Source organism: Platichthys flesus, chromosome 10, assembly GCF_949316205.1.
Source record: "Platichthys flesus chromosome 10, fPlaFle2.1, whole genome shotgun sequence".
In the NCBI taxonomy this organism is placed as follows: Eukaryota; Metazoa; Chordata; class Actinopteri; order Pleuronectiformes; family Pleuronectidae; genus Platichthys; species Platichthys flesus.
Window position 1 is genome coordinate 11507343 of NC_084954.1, and position 18088 is coordinate 11525430.

The 18088-nt window shown below is 42.0% G+C and overlaps 2 protein-coding genes across 3 annotated transcripts in view; both read left to right on the forward strand.

Annotated features, from left to right (window-relative positions):
- The first annotated feature begins 1286 nt into the window (after positions 1–1286).
- On the forward strand, positions 1287–8468 carry ivd (isovaleryl-CoA dehydrogenase). Its single transcript, XM_062397432.1, has 12 exons — positions 1287–1527; positions 2475–2564; positions 2695–2746; positions 2956–3125; positions 3223–3316; positions 4395–4525; positions 4820–4916; positions 5038–5131; positions 5453–5534; positions 5688–5792; positions 6375–6447; positions 7374–8468. The coding sequence occupies exons 1-12, from the start codon at positions 1396–1398 to the stop codon at positions 7505–7507; spliced, it is 1254 nt and encodes a 417-aa protein (XP_062253416.1). The 5' UTR covers positions 1287–1395; the 3' UTR covers positions 7508–8468.
- A 3485-nt stretch (positions 8469–11953) lies between these two features.
- bahd1 (bromo adjacent homology domain containing 1) overlaps positions 11954–18088 on the forward strand; it is a 36133-nt gene continuing 29998 nt past the window's right edge. For both annotated transcript variants that reach the window (XR_009922063.1, XM_062397392.1), the window contains exon 1: positions 11954–12609. The gene's annotated coding sequence lies outside the window, so the exon portion shown is untranslated. The remainder of the gene's footprint in view (positions 12610–18088) is intronic.

Consider the following 18088-nt stretch of genomic DNA (forward strand, 5'->3'; position numbering starts at 1 on the left):
CTCATTTTTTTCAGTTTAATAACCTTTATTGGCATGACACTGCCATGTGTTTCCAAAGAACAAATACAATATTAAAGTCAATCACAGAATCAAATTAATGATGGAGATTGAAAGAGAACATCAAGTTCAGCAACAATAGATACAATACAAAATATATAAATATACAAATGAAGATGTTGGCATGGTTATAGTACATATTTACACATTTATGTTTTAAATGAGCCAGACGGTTACGTATGCATCCAATATATTTTGGCTTCCTTTCTGGATAATGGTAGTGGAGACGCGTGGTCGATCTTTATCAGTCTATGGTGTAAAGTGACCCTGGGTTAGGGCCTTTAATCAGTCTACTAAGGTCTGGACCTGAAACAAATGTTGTATTTATTGCCTTTTACATAGAACATTTGCATTACTGAGTATATCTATTTTTCAGTATTTGTTTACCAATAAAGTATGATATGACAGCATGGTCTCAGCATGGTCTCCATCTATTCACCTTGAGGCCATGTCTTGGGTATATTTAAGCCAAAATGCTCTAAAACCTACATTTTTTCGATGTTGCATACATATGTTCAAAATTTAGTGACATCTAGTGGTGAAGTTGCATGTTGCATCTGAATACCCCCACCAAACATGAGAGAGAACCTATGTCAGCCTACAGTTGTTATAAAAACTCAAAGGTGTTTAGGTTGTTCTGTCTGGGCTACAGTAAATAAACATGTCAGCCTCCATATAGTAGACCCGCGCCTGATGTAACTATAAGTATTTCAATCCAAAGGGTCCATTCTAGGGTAAAGAAAACAATTCATGAAATGAAGATAAGATAAGTTAAGAAAATAAGTCCTTTAGTAGTCCCGCAATGGGGAACTTTGCAATGTTACAGCAGCAGAAGACATCACATAAGTAACATGCAGTACTTAAGTGAAGGAATATAAACTAAATATACAACAATATATATAAAAATATAAATGTGATTAAACCGGTATATACGACACAGAATTTGTTTTATAAAGAATATAGCACAGTGAATATTGGCACAGTTGAGACTGTTAAGGTGAGAGTCGATAGTGGTGGTGCATGTAGTTTTACCAGGTGCAGAGCTGGTTGCACAGTGTTACTGCTGCATAAAACACCAGTGAAACCATTGCTAGGATTATTTTATATTTGATTTCTGCCAATAGATCCCTTTCAACGAAATCTGCATCACTCTATCAGCTGTACTGGGCTGGTTGTTGGACCACCCTCCGGTCCAGTAGGTGGCGGTACTACATACCACTTGCGGCAGAGTGAGTCCTCTCTCCCGCTGTGGTGAAGCTAACCCCTGAGTGTCCTGAGGCCATTTACTCTTCATGTACTTTGCTCTCCTCTGACTCTCGCTCTCCCACAACAGACGCTATGTTCGCCGTCAGAAGCGCCCTCCGCCTCGGCTCCAGGCTGTCCGTGTCCGCGGCGGCGAGGAGAGGATGCGCCGGCTCCAGCATCCAGGTGGACGACGTGGTGAACGGACTCACCGACGACCAGATCCAGGTTCGTCACACTGGGAGGACCAGGCTCGAAACAAACAGTGCAGATAATGGTGCAGAGGAGACACTGGCTGTATACAAAACCACAGAGAGGTCTCCTACAGCTGAGCTACATCACAGGAGGGTTTCATGGCGTTTTGAAGGAGAGTTATTCAATCACAGGGGGCTCCTGACGTGGTGACATAACGTTAGCTAGCAGTCCTTCGTGCAAGCTAACCTACGTGATAGCTAACTGTGGACGTTTTACTAATACGTTGTTTTTGCTAACAGGGGCTAGCTTGCTAATGTAAACAATGGCTGCGTTCGTGAAGTGCAAATAGTCTCATTGTCTGACAACTAGTCATTGACCCCGATAGAAGTGCTTCACGAGGTCAATGAAACGTGAAGGAGAAGACGAGAGGAGTTTGGAAAGGAGAACTCCACTTACATTCATGTTGTTGTTGTTTTTTATAACTACTTTACTTATAACAGAAGATACACAGAATATACTGTAAACACAGACACAGATCATAGGTTATTGGAACCTGAACAGCCCTTAAGTTTACTTTGTGTTTGTTCGATTCGCTCAAGAGTTTATGAGACAAGTTGAAGATGGGAGGAGCAGAAACACACAACATTGGTTATTGTGAAGGGCCTACCATAATATTTATAAGACTTCACTAACTTAGAGTTTTTCCCTTGCACAGTTTACAGCTGTAGTTCTCTGAGACTTTCTTTCATATCCAGGAAATATTATTGTTTACTGAAATATCGTTAACTAAATCGATATTTGAACAAATCAAATGGAATCGAACCTAGCCCTCGTAAGTATATCCCCAATGCATATTGGATCTGTCAAGAGGAAGGTATAATAGGTGTACTACTGCGCTGCCAAAATGAAAGTATCATTATACTATGTGATTGTGTTTTTAGGACATGTCATAGTTAATTCGCTTTTTGTGTTTTGCACAGCTCAGACAGACGGTGCGTAAATTCCTCGCAGAGAAGCTCGCACCTCAAGCGGATGAGATCGATAAGAAAAATGAATTTGCAGGAATGCGGGTGAGTTGAAACTTATTAAGTGCACCTAAAACCTACTGTAATCTCTTTCAAAACAAATCAATACCCACACCTGGACTCGTGGAGCTGGATTTCTGTATCGGTAACTTTCCTTGCATTGTTTTTTCTCCAGGAATTCTGGAAAGACATGGGGGAGATGGGGCTCCTTGGGATCACTGCTCCAGGTATGATTCTACAATATATTGACTTTGGAAGTTGTTGCATTACACTGACCTATACCTAATTTGGGTGTAGGTAACAAATATCAAGTTAATGGTTTGGGATAAATCCCATTCACGTTTGTAATCAAAGCACGGCCTGATGATTTCTCTCTTTTTGTTGCTCTGTGAACATTTAACATAACGCATTTATTTCCTCTGCTCATCTCTTTCAGTGGAATACGGGGGCACGGGACTGGGCTACCTAGATCATGTCATTGTCATGGAGGAAATGTCGCGAGTGTCAGCAGCCATTGCTCTAAGCTACGGCGCCCACTCAAACCTTTGTGTCAACCAGATGGTGCGCCACGCAAACGAAGAGCAGAAAGAAAAATACATGTCAAAGGTCAGAACCAAAACAGTTCATACTGTTACAAAAAGCACGAATTGATTAAAGAAAATTAAGTAATGCCTCAACCCCCTTTGGCGCCTCTTGTTGTCAGTTAATGACTGGGGAGCATGTCGGCGCGCTGGCCATGAGTGAGTCCAACGCTGGATCAGATGTCGTATCAATGAGACTCCGAGCCAAGAAGGAAGGTAGGATATCAAATCAGCTGCTCTGTATATATTGAAACCCACATGTCCGCTGAAATATTTTATTACCAGAGGTTGATAAAGCAGTCCCCGGGAATACATTATCAAGTAATGTTAGGTTTTTGAAGCGCACATTCCTCTGTAAGACTATACCAGGTTTGTCTGATTTTAATCAAATGAGATCAGGAATTTGTATTTTCCCATAAAAAATCTGACTCAGTGATTTCCACATACTGCTGCACTCAGTGGAGTGAGTGTGAGCCAAAATACCAATACACGGACAAAACAGGCATAAAGCAACTAAATGGCCCAAAGCCAATTGAAACAATGGATGCAAATATATAAACATGAATTTCAAATGATCTCCTGAACAAGAAAACTGTGAATAAATTTAACACAAGGGAAAAGGTAGATGAACAGCATTGGTAGGCTCTAGAGGACGAAATTGTCAGTGTTACAAGCTACAAAAAAGATACTTTTGTGTGGGTGGGGGTGCACATATTCACAGAGATGAAAATGTGCTGCTGTGCTTCCACAGTGAACCAGTGAGGAAGTGATCCTCAGTGGCCACACCTCAGTTCATGCATCGTAAATACTCATTTTCAAGATGTTGTTCATACCAGGCTAAAAGGTAGTGCAGTGCTGGTCTAACCAGAGAGACTGAGATGTTTCCAGAATGAGATGATTTATTGTTTAACTGTCTGCAAATGGGAAGGCCTGAAATAGTTTGAGTAGTGGTCTATTAAATAACCAAAATCACAGGCTCTAGTCACGTCTCCTCTCCTTCACCTTTGAGTAATAATTACATTACATTACATGTCATTGAGCAGACGCTTTTATCCAAAGCGACTTACACTTTTAGAACACTCATCATTTTATGAGGGGCCATCTAGGGGTTCAGTATCTTGCCAAGGACACTTAGGCATGCAGATGGGATAGAGTGGGATTCGAACCGGCAACCTTCTTGTTGCAGAGCACCCGCTCTATCCCCTAGGCCACGCTCTCCCCCCAATGGTAATTGGTATGTTTGTTCTCTTAACGCTGTTGTTGAACTCTCCTTTGACTCTTTGTATTTTTACAGGCGACTACTATGTCCTGAATGGCAACAAGTTCTGGATCACCAATGGTCCGGATGCTGACGTCCTTATAGTTTATGCCAAGACTAATCCAGAGGTCCATCAAAAAGGCATCACCGCTTTCATTATTGAAAAGGTAAATGCAGTACAGTATGGAGATATTCTTATTCTCTGAGCCAGGACTCACTTGTAGTTTTACATGTTGTCCTCTTTTGACACTTCCTCACTAAGTTTATCTTAAGTTACCACGACTTAGCTACTGCAGATGACTTCTTCTGTTCGAAAAAGGCTCTGATTACCAGCCGAGCAAATCATACCCCTTCCAAAGCGTCGTTGTTCAACGTGTAGTTGTGTAAAATAGTTAGGTAGTGACAGGAATCTCAGCATTATAAACAGTGTTTGTTCATATATGAATCTGTGTGATTTTTAGGGAATGCCGGGATTCTCTACAGCACAGAAGCTCGACAAACTCGGCATGAGAGGATCGAACACCTGCGAGCTGGTCTTTGAAGACTGTAAAGTCCCAGGTGTGTGTTGAAATGCCAACGCTGCCTTATGTCAACTTGTATAAAACTCTAGAATCAGAGATCAGTTTTTGTTTTGGCTCTTTCTTCAGAGTTAATGTTTTTTTTAACCTGTTTGTTGCAGAGAAAAACATCCTGGGTCCGCTGAATAAAGGTGTTTATGTGATGATGAGCGGCTTAGATCTGGAGAGGTTGGTGCTCGCAGCGGGACCTATTGGGTACGTTTTTAAAATCACACATGAAACATGATGTGTTGTGGGTAATCTCTGTTTTTCACTCTGACCTGTTACTGGGAGACTGGCAAGACAAGTTCTGTAAAATATTCTGAGTAACTGAACCAGTTTGTGTTCTCACCAATTGTCCCTTCAAAACAATTCCTGGAAACCGTCCTAAATTGAGTGCCTGTCTGAAATAAGCTCATGACAGACATCGGATATGTTTTTGTTTTTGGCTTCTTGTATTTGACGTTACGGAACTTTTTGTTAAATACTCTAGTAAATGATACTTGAATTGTTTATCATACCATTATTACTTTGCAGCATCATGCAGTCAGTTCTGGACTTTTCCATTCCCTACCTACATGTCAGAGAAGCTTTCGGACAGAAGATTGGTGAATTTCAGGTTTGACTTTCAGCCTCCACTTTATTACAATGTTGTACATTTTTAACAGTCAAATATATAGACTTACTTTCTTATAGATAAATTCCCAGGTTTGAAGTTGGCAGCAAAGCATTTGATAGTATCGCTAATCTGTCTTGTTTATCTGTTTAACAGCTGATGCAAGGAAAGATGGCCGACATGTACACCAGACTGAGCTCCTGTCGACAGTATGTCTACAACGTTGCCCGCGCTTGTGACAAAGGCCATTTCAGTTCAATGGTGAGAGGATTTCTATTCACTCATCTGTTCCCGCAGAACACTTTTAAGAACATGAAAGATTCATGTAAAATTTGCCTAAAAAGTTACAAATGTTGAAATGCATTTGGAAGATTGATTCATTTTTCGTAGTCTTTTTTTTTTCTTAATAAACATTGTAAACGTGTTATTAATGTTAATTTCAGGTCTTTTAGCTTGAAGCTATTTTGTTGTGTTAATTTGCTATTAATTCCTAAATATAGCAAATTATTTGGAATATTTCTCCCTTTAATTTTCAGTGTGATTAAAAAACACTGATTGTAATGTCAGATAAGAATTTGTAGGTTTGTGGAAACTTTTCTTTTTCATCATCTGTCTGTAAATGTCAGGTTTTCTCAATGTGCTCAACTTTTCATATTGTATTAAAATATTTTGTAGTTTATCCTATCTAGAAACTTAACCTTCCTCCGATTGAAGGAAGGTTGAAAAATGCTTCCTTTGTAGGACTTTGCTTGAGGCAGATGTTCCCTCAGCATGTGGTTGTTCCTTTTCCAAATTGATTCCCCCACCACACCTTGACTGTGTTGGTTTGTGTTTTTGTTGCAGGATTGTGCTGGAGTCATTCTGTATTGTGCTGAGAATGCCACTCAGGTTGCCCTGGATGGTATTCAGTGTTTGGGTAAGTCCTTTTATATATTAATAATTCTGTCAATAAGTTAACAGAACACCAACAGACAGGCACTGGGTTGCCCGGTGCCCTCTCTCTCTCTCTCTCTCTCTCTCTGTGTCCATGTTCTTCTGTCTCAAACTAAATATGAGTATAATTTATAATGAAATGAAATGATCATTAACCAAAACCAACTGCAGAAAGATTTGCTTGTGGTAGCTCCAGTGAGGTAGCATCACACATACAGGTTAGCCTGACATTGTGGTGCAGGCGTAATGAAAGAGGGTGCATAGTAAAAAGAGTTCAGTCAACTCTCCCACTAAACTGTATTGAAACTTCATTTTAATGAAAATGATCAACTGATATATTGCCCCTAAATATTCATGATTCCATTTACACTTGACATATGAGCACATCATATTTTATTACCCTATGTTGCCCAGTACACGGACAGTTTACTGGACAACATAATGTAGTAATACTGTGTACCCTAATATGCAGTATTAAGTACACAGAATGGAATACTTGATGCAAAGAAATTAACATGTTAAGTTAATTGTGAAATTCTGTTTCTTATTTTGCTTTTAAGTCTTTATTTCCAATATTTAGAGATTTACATACTGCTGCTGATAATGTGTTTATGAAGTAGCATTATGTATGTAAATGAATTAGCCTCTTGGTAAAATCTGATTTGTTATTCAAATCATTCTTCAGGGACTAACACACGTGGGTTATCAATCCGTGCATACTGATGTACATGATGTAATCATGCAATATGAGTAGAAACTGACATGACACGAATGCATGTGCACTCAAAAGCGACACAGGGGAACGGTTTGGATGTCGCATAAGAAAACCAATAGTTTGACATCTTCACATGACTTTGATTCAGACAGATGTGACAGACTGTCTTTAACCTGCATGCTACTTGTCAACAGGGGGGAACGGCTACATCAACGACTACCCAATGGGACGATTCCTACGTGACGCGAAGCTGTATGAAATCGGGGCAGGCACAAGTGAAATCCGCCGGCTCATCATCGGACGAAGCTTCAACTCCATGTTCAAATAAGTTGAAGTGAGGAAGAGCGAGCGCTGAGGACGGAAGGACAGAATGATGAACAGTTACTCACACCCAGGCCCTTAACACCGAATTAGCTGATGCTGCGGTTTGGATGTTGTGGGTTTGTAGAGTTAGCCTTACCAGGGATTTTCATTCATCTGCAGCAGGAGGTGTCAGTGGACAGTGATGTTACAACAACAGACAGAGCAAATGAAATGTTAGTTTAGTGTCTGAAGTGGCCTTCATGTATTTTTTTTAATAAATATTAGGTTGTTGTTGTTAATGTTGATTTAATAACCACTGAAATACCAATCAAACAACAATATTGCAGTAATCGAACCATGCAAACAAACAGTGTCACAGATTTTCCTTTTTTTGAGATGAAAATGGATTCAGAAACATAGCTGCTTGTCAGGATTATTTTAGTTTTCTCTTGAACACTCTTCCAGACCTTCAGAACTGCTGCGGAGAAAGAAGTGGATTGTGAATGTTGTATTATTTATCGTGAGGAAAAGTGAATGCCAGGGGCTCGGTGTTGCTCCAGGACACGTTGGCAGGTCACTGTTCCTTGGTTAGAACCTAAAAACATGTTTCTCTAAACTTACCGATCATCATCACTACAGTTAAAATGAAAAAAGTCTCCAGATTTTACTGTGATCGTTCACTGTAAATGTGAGTTAATGTTTGTAACATAGATGTAAATTAAAGTCCTTTCAACGATTTCAATGCAAACTGGATTGTTTCTGATCATTAAACAGGATCATTCGATGTCTGGGAGTTCTCTGTTGAATCAGTGTAACTCATGAGTTTTATGATGATGTAAACCAATCCCGCTCAGATGCTGTGAGACTTGTTGGTCTTCTCTGTAAAAGACTTTGATTTTTAACAACCAGTAGCTGTACAGTTTCAACATGTATGATATATATGACTTGTTTCCAATGAATAGAAATAAAGCATTTTTATTTCTTGACTGCAGTCTTTTCTTTTTTTAAGCCTCAAGAATCATATCACACATGCAGATTACTTTTAAAGTGTTTGCTTCATATTTTAAGAAATAAAGCTACATTTATCTGAATTAAATCTGCTCTGATTCATGATCAAACTGAAAGTAAAGCGAGCACTGCTGGTTTCACACGTAGAGATGACTTCACTAGCAACACTATGCAGCCATTAATCAGGCACCAGTTTCTAACTACAAGCTTGTGTTGTAAACTGAGATGTGGACATAAAACAAGTTTCTAGTGAACAAGATCTAAATCTCACGGAATCTGACAACTTCTTTAAAAATGAGTTTTTGTTAGTTCCCTCTCGGTGACTCAGAATAATTGGAGAGCTGAAAATAGTTTGGTGGGACTATGTCACTGCTCCTCTGGTGTGATAAAATCACTGCACTGGTCCAAAGGATTCCCATTACTCTCATGTTGTTTCAATGCTTAACCTCCCCCAGTGGGGATGAAAAGACCGGCGTTCCAGATCTGAAGACCCTCATGGGCTCCCTGCTGGAAGACCTAAACGACAGCTCTCTTCTGTGTAATCACAGACCACTGAGCTCACGCTGAGATGTGGGTGCATTTATAGTCACACTGTATCCTCTGATTAAAAAAAATGACAAAAAATAAAGATAGAGGGAAATCTCTGTAAACACAACACTCAGCTTTCTACAGTCCCTCTGTATCCACTCAACATAGAGCTGATTGTTTCCTGGGAGGCCAGAGGGGAGACAGTCGCTCACACTGAACCATCCCACTACATTTGAATAATACATGGGAGTTCTGTTTCAGGGCGGGTTTTCCCTTAACAGGAAATAAGTCAGGTTTAAAACATTCATGTCTCCACCACTGTGAGCTAACTGCTTAATCTGACTGAAGACAAATGTTATTGTTGAGAAGGTCAGTCTTTATCCTGTGACATTGTAGCCGCATGTAAATTCAACCTGAATGCTTCACATTTATTATTATAATGAAACATGTGTTATTACAACGGTCGCATTAAAGGGATAGCTCACCCAAAAATAAAAGGATCTACTCACCACCGTGCAGATGGAGGGGTGGGTTTAAGTGTTTGAGTCTACAGAATGCTTTTGGAGTTTCTGAGGTAAACAGCGTTGCAGCAGAATCCAATAGAATTGATATCCGCTGGGTTTTTTCGCAATACTCACAAGCTCAAGCGAGAACTGCAGCAGTAACTGAGAAGAGGACATTTAGGCTAAAAACACAGAGTCAACTTGATTGTTGGGACTTACAGACACTGGGATTGCACCACAGGAGCAGTATGGAGGCATTTAGTGATTCTATTCACCCACTCCTCCACCGACATAGTGGTGAGTGGATAATGAGTGAATTTTACAGTACAAATGGTTTTCACGCACACAGCAATTCTTTATACAGTATCACACACCGTTCATACACTGTCAGCACAGCCATCAGGGGCACGTTGGGCTTCAGTGTCTTGCCAAAGGACACTTGGGCAGACTGGAGGAGCGTCTGGTCAGTATGGTGAGTGGACGACCCTGTCTACCTCCTGAACCATAGCCGCCTCGACCAAGCCTTCAATCTCTACAGAAATTTCGAGACACTTTCCAGAGCTGATTGTGGCGGTGTGTTACAAACTTCTTGAACATTTGTAAAAAAGTGCGACAGTATTTTTCCAGAACTTTCAACTCTCTCTCTTGGCCTTCCACAGCAGATGAGATTTGTATATCTGAAGGGGGATCTGTTTCATTGAGACACAACCTCTGTCTTAATCTTCAGTGACGATGACAATCTGCAATTATCTGACGATGAAGACGGAGAGATAAAGTTGAAAGCTCAAGCTGCAGTGACAGAAGAGTCCTCATGTTATAATGGGCGCTCCAGTTTGAAGATTTGTCCAAAGTTTGGAAGGGTTAAAACTTAATGGTCTTTTTCTGAGTGAAGTATTTTTTCCCATTTTTTTCTCAGTCAAGGAGGTCATGTTTTCACCCACGTCCATTTGTTAGTTAGCTTGTAAACAAGATAACAAAAAACTGCTCAACAGATGTGGTACATTTTGGGAAGAACCCATTATAGTTTGGTTGCCGATCTGGATCAGGGGGTCGGTCCAGGATTTACTTATTTTTTCTTTAACATTGTGAGATTTTCACCATTTTCACCGTGATCTCAAGTAATAATTAACGGATCTTGATGAAAACAATCTGTTATATTTAGGGAACTGATTACTATGAGCGTGTAAAATTGGTGCAGCTTGGAGGAATGTAATTTCATGGCTGTTTTCTGTACTTCTTTTCTTGACACTGACATCGAGCAAAATGGCAAATGTATGTGTCCACTTGTCTCAACACCTCAGATGTTTTCGGAGAAGTGTCGGCCTCCTGATCTGAAGAGGCAGGTGGCTCATTCACTCATCGACAACACGACAAGATGAAGGATCACACTGCAGCTCATCGCAGCACCTGTAGCTCAGCACTCACTTTATACAGACGTCAAACAGAACTGAGCATATTTCTTTCTTTTTGTCTTATCAGAACAATAGAACTCTACAGCTACACAATGTAAAAATACACATAATGGGTCGAATTCTAATCCAAGGCTGAAGTACCACTTGGCGTAAAATTACATCCATTATGTGTATTTATTTATGTAGAATTAAGTTTTTTTTAATTAACCACGCACCACTTTCTACAGGGGGATCATTTATTTAAGTACTACGTTGTAAGTGATTACAGGGCAAATCATTTTTGGGTTTCCAGATTTTGCATTCACATGTGAGTGAGTGAAGCTGCTGTGTGTGGTGTGTGTGTGTGTGTGTGTGTGTGTGTGTGTTTGTGTTCGGCGTGTCCGTGTGTATGTGGCTGTTCGGCTGTTTGGCTCTATATTAAGCAGGAAGTACTCCTCCCTTTCGGGGAGAGGTTCAAACTGAATGCCTCATTGTCAAGTGGAGGTTTTCCATTTTACAGTAAGCATCAAGTCTCAAGTTCATGTGCGTCATTTACACCAAACGCTGATGTTTGTTGGATGCTGCGTGTCCTTGTCTCACAAGGTCAGGGAGTCGAACAGCCAGCGAGGATGATTAATAAAGCGTAATAACGCAAATCAGGTTCTGACAGGAGGTAAACAGGGAAAATGCATCATGGAAATGTGGCTTCACGGCACACAAGTTAATTTTATTACTGCTCAGTAATTTCTTATTGGAATATTGACCAATAATAAATACATGTGCTCTATACGCACCTCTCATATCGTACATGTATTATAACTTATTATTATAATTATTTTATACTATCATATTATATTATAATATTGTGTTTTGTTAGTATAGTATAGTTTAGTATGGTTTAGTTTAACCAGGACAGGAGGGTGTAATCATGGCAGCTAATATGTGATGACCACTTCCTGCTACTAAACTGAATACTGAACAATCTAAGTGCATCACATCAGAAATCCTTATTTCCACCCCTCAGCACGTGTGAGTGTGAAAGTGAGTCGACTTTCAACAGACCAACAACAAAGTGCCCGTGCAGCAGACAGCTCCTCAGTCACATGTCAGAGCAGGTTTTAGCTCGGAGCTCCAGCTTCTCCCCGCAGACCAGCTCGCTGAGGCCGGAGCAAAGGAGCAGCAGAGCCGGGGCCGTGTGTGTCCGTACCGGGGGGAACACAAGTGTGAGAGGCAGGGGGCTTAGAGTCATTAACGAGGTGAAAGCCATCTGTCAGCCACAGCAGGGGCGGCCCTGCTGCCGGCCCACGGTGACATGTGGACGGCGCGTCCGTGGCCCTTTAAGAAACTCCATGTTTTCGCTACTTGATGCGTCAACATAAAAAGCGGATGATGCTGTTATGTAAAAACACGCTGAAGTCACTGGTAGTTTGCGGGAGGACGCCTCTCCGCATCCCTCGCGACCGGATCGTGGATTAAAGTGGGTTTTTACGCGCGGCGCACGGAGCTGCGCAGATAGGAGTGAACACCGAGAGGAAAAGGGCTTCGGTCGATCAACTCAACATGAGTCTGCTTCCACTGGGTTTTCCTCCTCCACTCGAGGGAAGTGTACACCTGACGCATCTCCCCCTCGTCCTGTGGAAGTGATCCCTCTTCCCTCAGAACCATCGACCCCCGGCTCGTGTTCGGGCTCCAGGAAGGTAAGAGTCTGGTTCTGCCTTGAACTCCCACCGTGTAAAACTGAAAGTGTCAGGATCGAGCGATGGGGCTGCAGCTGCTGGAACAATGTGGCACACACGCGTGCACGCACACGAACACATACTCAAACACACACACATACACACACACACACACACACACACAGATCCTGTAACTTCTGCTGCTTATCTGTAATAACACGAGGATATGTCAGCTCTATGTGTGTGTGGTTGTGTGTGTGTGTGGGTGGGTGTTCGTGTGTGTGCGCGCGTGTGTCCAGTCTCGTGCAGGTGGAAATCGAGCTCCCACTCAGCTCGTGGTCGTGGAAAATGTCCCACGAGCAGCTTCTGTGTGAGTGAGTTCGAGGCTCCACTCTGCTGAGGAGCTGCTCTGTGTGATGGATGCTTGTTTGTTCTGTTGGGGGCTAGAGTTACTGTTACCAGCAGCCTGCACGTGAGGGCTGCACAACATGTCCCTAAAATGAGATCGAGGTATTTTTTCATATCGGTGTTTGTTGGTAATTATCACGGCCAATGTCACATTATTGTTTGTTTTAAGTTTAAAATACAGTTTTTTGCTCCTGAGTGAAGATTGTAGTTTTAAACCCAACATTTGTACGTATCTGAGCTGAAGATCATTATGTGTTATATCTCCTCACAACCTATTAGCAATCTGCTGATCAATATATATTGGACTTTTGTGATGTTGCTGTTTATGGAAGTATTGATATTGTTTATTTACCAGTGTTGTTACCAGTGTTGTTACTGATACTGTCAATCCACTTCTTTTAGAGAGAGATATTGTTAATGACATTGCATTGATACCAGAGCTATATAAGAGCATTAGAATTAGCTCCTTGTTAACCACATCTATACAAAATTGTGATGATCTGTTTATATACAATAACAATAAAGCCGATGTGGACTGATATGGATCTTTGCGGGTGGATTTCAATATTAGGGAGTACAACATTTCTTATACCGATATATCGGCCAATATATTTATTAAGAGAATATTTGGCAACGAATACAACCACAACACATTAGTTTTAAATGAGCCATCAGCTTAAAGACTACTTTGCCTTTTGATCAAGGCAAATACATGTTTATAGCACATAAGGATATACACACTGATCATTCATAGTGCTACCCAGAAATAAAGAAGGATAAAAGTGTAGATCAGAAGCGTAAAAAAGATTAAAAACTATAGAAACAATATAAATGCTCAAACTATAAAACAGACATGTTGAAATACATGCAGAATTTAGTGATATTTTGAAGTCGCTGTAAAATAAAGCATTTTTTCACTTCTTCTAAAAGCAGGTTGGGGCAGATTTAATCAAGTCAAATGTCTGCACTTTAACCTAAGTGAGACTTTGAATTCAGGACTTTTCCTCATATTTTCACTCTGGTAAAGGCAGTCATGACGTTTTCCGACAACACAAACAATATATAAACCTGTGTTGGACAAACTTTGTATGATACTTGACTAGAAAATAAATTTTGGATTAAAAGCTTAAACATCATATTTGTGTAAAGGTTGCTCATCTGCCCCTGGAAAACACAGACTCTGACATGACCCTGGAGCTATAACACACATGAAATACAAGTGGCCCGGTGAGTTCCTCGGGATAATGGTGTTTGTTAAAAGCCTCATGTGAACAGAGAGGCCCGACAATAGAGCCTCAGTGTGTGGAGGTCGTGGTTGTATTTGTGTCCAGTCAATTCTCCACAGCCCACCTTGACACGCCTGTCATGGCAGCGTGTTAAATAGAGGCGCAGCGGCCACACGCGAGCCGTAAAGCTGAATATCAATCCTGCACATAATCCTATTATTTCTGAAGAAGTGAGAGGAGGAGGAGGAGGAGAAGGAGGAGGAGGAGGCAGAGGAGGAAGAGGAGGAAGAGGAGGGGAATGTGCGTCATGTCACCAAAACACAGCGTCCTCCTCCTCCTCCCTGCTGTCCCAGAGGAGACAAACACTTCCTGCTCAGATACAGGCCACATGTGGGTACAAGAAACTCCAGCAGGGTCTATACTACAACCAGATATGTGACCAACTAAATGTGGTTTATTCTTCTCATCCTGCAAAATAACACATAAAAGTATAGTTTATTATGAACAAAAACAGGGAATGTCCCGTTTCTCTTGTCGTCGTCACAGCGTAGCGCTCCTCAGAGTGATGTTAAATATTATCTAACAGGAAGTCAGCAGCTCATTGGGCTTGATTTGTTTGGATGCCTCTCAGTACAAAGTGTCTTCTTTTATGTAACTTTTCCAACTACTGCGGTCAGTCGTTGATATGTGGATTTGAGCTGGGTTTGCATGCTTTTTTGGAACTGTATGTGTTTTAATAAATGCAGAGAATCTCACAGGTCACAAGCCGACTGTATAACCTGTGTGAAAACCAAGTTTGAAGCTGCTAGTAGAAAGTATAGGTATTCTGATCGCTGCATTAGGAATTCATAGGTTTCGTTTTGCCTCCTCAATGCTGCACTGCCCCTCGCCCGGAGGTTTCTGTGTTGTTGTGATCGCGTCTGAGCGAAGAATCTCCTGCTGCGTTGTTCAACTCCAGAAAAAGTCTGAACCCCGTTGTGTGGACATTCCCCAGAGTCCATGTCTGAAAACAGCTGTGTTGTCATATGGTAAATGCGAGAATGAAAGCACAAACATTATAGGGAACAGGCTCCAAATCCTGAAGAGGCGGTGGACTAGTGGCAGAAAAATTGGACTATGGGTAGAAAGTTACGGACAATGGACTGGAAGGTCTCTGGTTCGACTCCTCGCAGTGACAATACAACATACCTGGATGGACAACACCTGGATCTGTTCCAAAGTCCAAAGAGCACTCTCTCTACCCCTACTGTCTAAGTGCCCCTGAGCAAGGCACCTTACTCCCCCAACATCTGCTCCCCGGGCGCCGTGCATGGCTGCTCACTGCTCTGTGTGTTCTGCGATGTTCACCGGATGGGTCAAAAGCAGAGGACAAATTTCTCTCATCTGCATGTGTTGTGACTGTGCATGTGTTTGGGTTCAATAAATGTATCTATCTGAAATACAACTGATGCAACAAAAGCCAGATACGCCTTTATCACTCCTGAAGACAGCAGGAGATTGTGTGGGACAGCCACGTTCAAAACAACAGGAACATTTCAGTAACACTCCGGCGAAGGGGGTAGTTCCTGGGTCAGGCCGGACATGACATATAAATTCTGATGCGGAAATCAGTGTTTTTGTTGACAACACATCGACACCGGCGTCAGCTCTCATCAACCAAAGATCTTAAATCTTGTTGGCTGTCCAAAATGACATCTTCCTCTTCTATGCCTATGCACCTCTCTGTCATCCTGAGATATTTAAAGTCTTCCAGTTTCGCCAACTCGCTCGCAGTGACCTTCATCCAGCTGTATTCTCACCTGGGCTCAGTCGGACATTTACCGTACATAGACAATTTAGGGGGCGGGCAGAAAAAGTTCCGGGAAGTGTCCTCCGAAACTTTTGCGTTCTCACTTGTAGCCCCTCTGGAAAATGTTAGTTTATGTTTGAAAGCAGCTCTACAAACAAGGACAACATATATTTGTAGATTCCTTGCACTTGGAGCACGCTTCCCTGAATGTTTGTGCTTTCTTTCTTGTGTGTGTTTTTTCCTTAAGGGCCTCTGTACTCCTTGGAAAACATTAACTGTGAGGCTCCCAATTAGAAACCCCATTTTCTCCCACAACGACTCAGGAATATGCAAAATGCAATCTGTAATGATGAAGTCAAGAGTGTAATTTCCACCGGGAACACTGATCTGAGTTGTCCTCCTCTAGGAAGTGTGCGCTGAAAGCAACCAGATTAACCAATAGAAACAAGTGGTAAGGCAAATGCTTTAAGGGTTTTCACACCCCAGGTTTAGCCGCTCAGGTTTCTTCGCCTTGCTGGTGTTTGTTGTTGGGGTTGGAAGCAGTTTAACAGCGTGACCCACACACATCCGACAGGACCGATATGGTTTTTCACAGATATTTCAAAAAAATCCATGATGCATTGGTTGCTTTTTACTCACATAAATGCAGCGTGAAGCATATTTTTATGCTTCCAGTGTATTTTCCTCTGTTATACATAAGTGCAGTGGATGTGTCGCTAAAGTGCAGGATGTCCACCCCCCAGTACTGCACCTGAACACATCCAATGAGACATTTCAATTTAGCAAATGAAGCAGGACACACCAAAAAATCCAATATCTTGTTTTTTACTGCATTGTGTTTTAATGATTCATATTTCTGTGGAAACATTTATTAAAATTAGCCCAAACCAGCTGAACACCGGAGAACAGATGCCTGCTTTGCCCTGTGGGTAATCCGGCCTCAGCTGAGATCAGGGAAAGTGGCGACCTTTCTAAAAGTATTACTAGTATTATTCTTTCTTATTTGGAGGAGAAAATTAAGGGGAATGGTAAAGTTTTTTTAACAAGCATCCAAGTTGACTGCCTGACTTCCTGGCTCCAGTTCGACCTACTGTACTTACTACATTTTTAGTCCAAATATCTTTCCCTCAAATTAGGGTTGTTGCCTTCAGTTGGGGCGCAATCGCTTTTCTGTTTCACCTCCGAGTGAAAAGGTTTAATCAGGCAACGCTGTTGACCTCATTACCACCTGTCTACTGATCTCTGGAGGGGCGATGTTCTTTGATTCCAGATGACACTTTGCTGATAATGGCGTCATTATAACCAAGAAAAAACAAAAAAAACTGATGGGGGGGGGGGAACATGAATTTCACTGTGGATGTGTACGTATTACAATGTTAATGAGCTCTATAGCTTGATCTTTTTTGATATTCCGAGTATTTGTCTGGTTTGAATGAGCAGTGCGTTGTGAGTGTCTCAGGATTAGCAATGCAAAGCTGGGGCCTGTACTCCTCTAAAAGCCATTAGCCACCACCTCTCTCTCCTTCTCTCCCTCTTTCTCTCTCTCCAACTCTCTTTCCCTCGCTCACCCTGGCTCCCTGCCCAAGACACAGCTGTGAAAATTACAGGTCTGTTTCATGGAAAGCAGAAGAAGAGGAGGAGGAGGAGGAGGAGGAGGAGGAGGAGGCAGAGCCGGTGGGGAAAGGAAGGAGAAAACAGAGCAGAGACCCGCAGCCTGGCGTCAGCTGTCGGCCGGCCCACAGCTGCACTTGGTGTTGGAGCTTTCAGAGCCGGGGTCCCTGCTCACTTCTCACACACACACTGGGATTGTTTACACGGAAAAGAAAGAGTGTGTGTTGGTGGAGAGGGAGGCGTTAAAGCCTGTTTGGCTGAGGCCGAACACAACAGAACAGAAGCCCTCAGTGTGATTGACAAACGTCAGGCTCCTTCAGTGAAAAGCACACAGCACCAAGAGTCCTTCAGTTTGGCAGACGCTAAAAGCATGACTGAGCCCCTGGCAGGTGGGAGGGGGGGGGGCGAGCGAGCGGCGGGCCCCCTCCCCGTCGCTCCTTCCTCAGCTGGGCTGAAGATCCAGCGA

What these genes read in the sequence shown, in the direction of transcription:
- ivd (XM_062397432.1), top strand. Translation starts at nt 1,396, where the DNA reads ATGTTCGCCGTCAGAAGCGCCCTCCGCCTCGGCTCCAGGCTGTCCGTG. An exon ending in TGAAGACTGTAAAGTCCCAG is followed by an intron (nt 4,917 to 5,037) that starts GTGTGTGTTGAA and finishes TGTTTGTTGCAG; the next exon opens with AGAAAAACATCCTGGGTCCG. An exon ending in CTCGCAGCGGGACCTATTGG is followed by an intron (nt 5,132 to 5,452) that starts GTACGTTTTTAA and finishes ATTACTTTGCAG; the next exon opens with CATCATGCAGTCAGTTCTGG.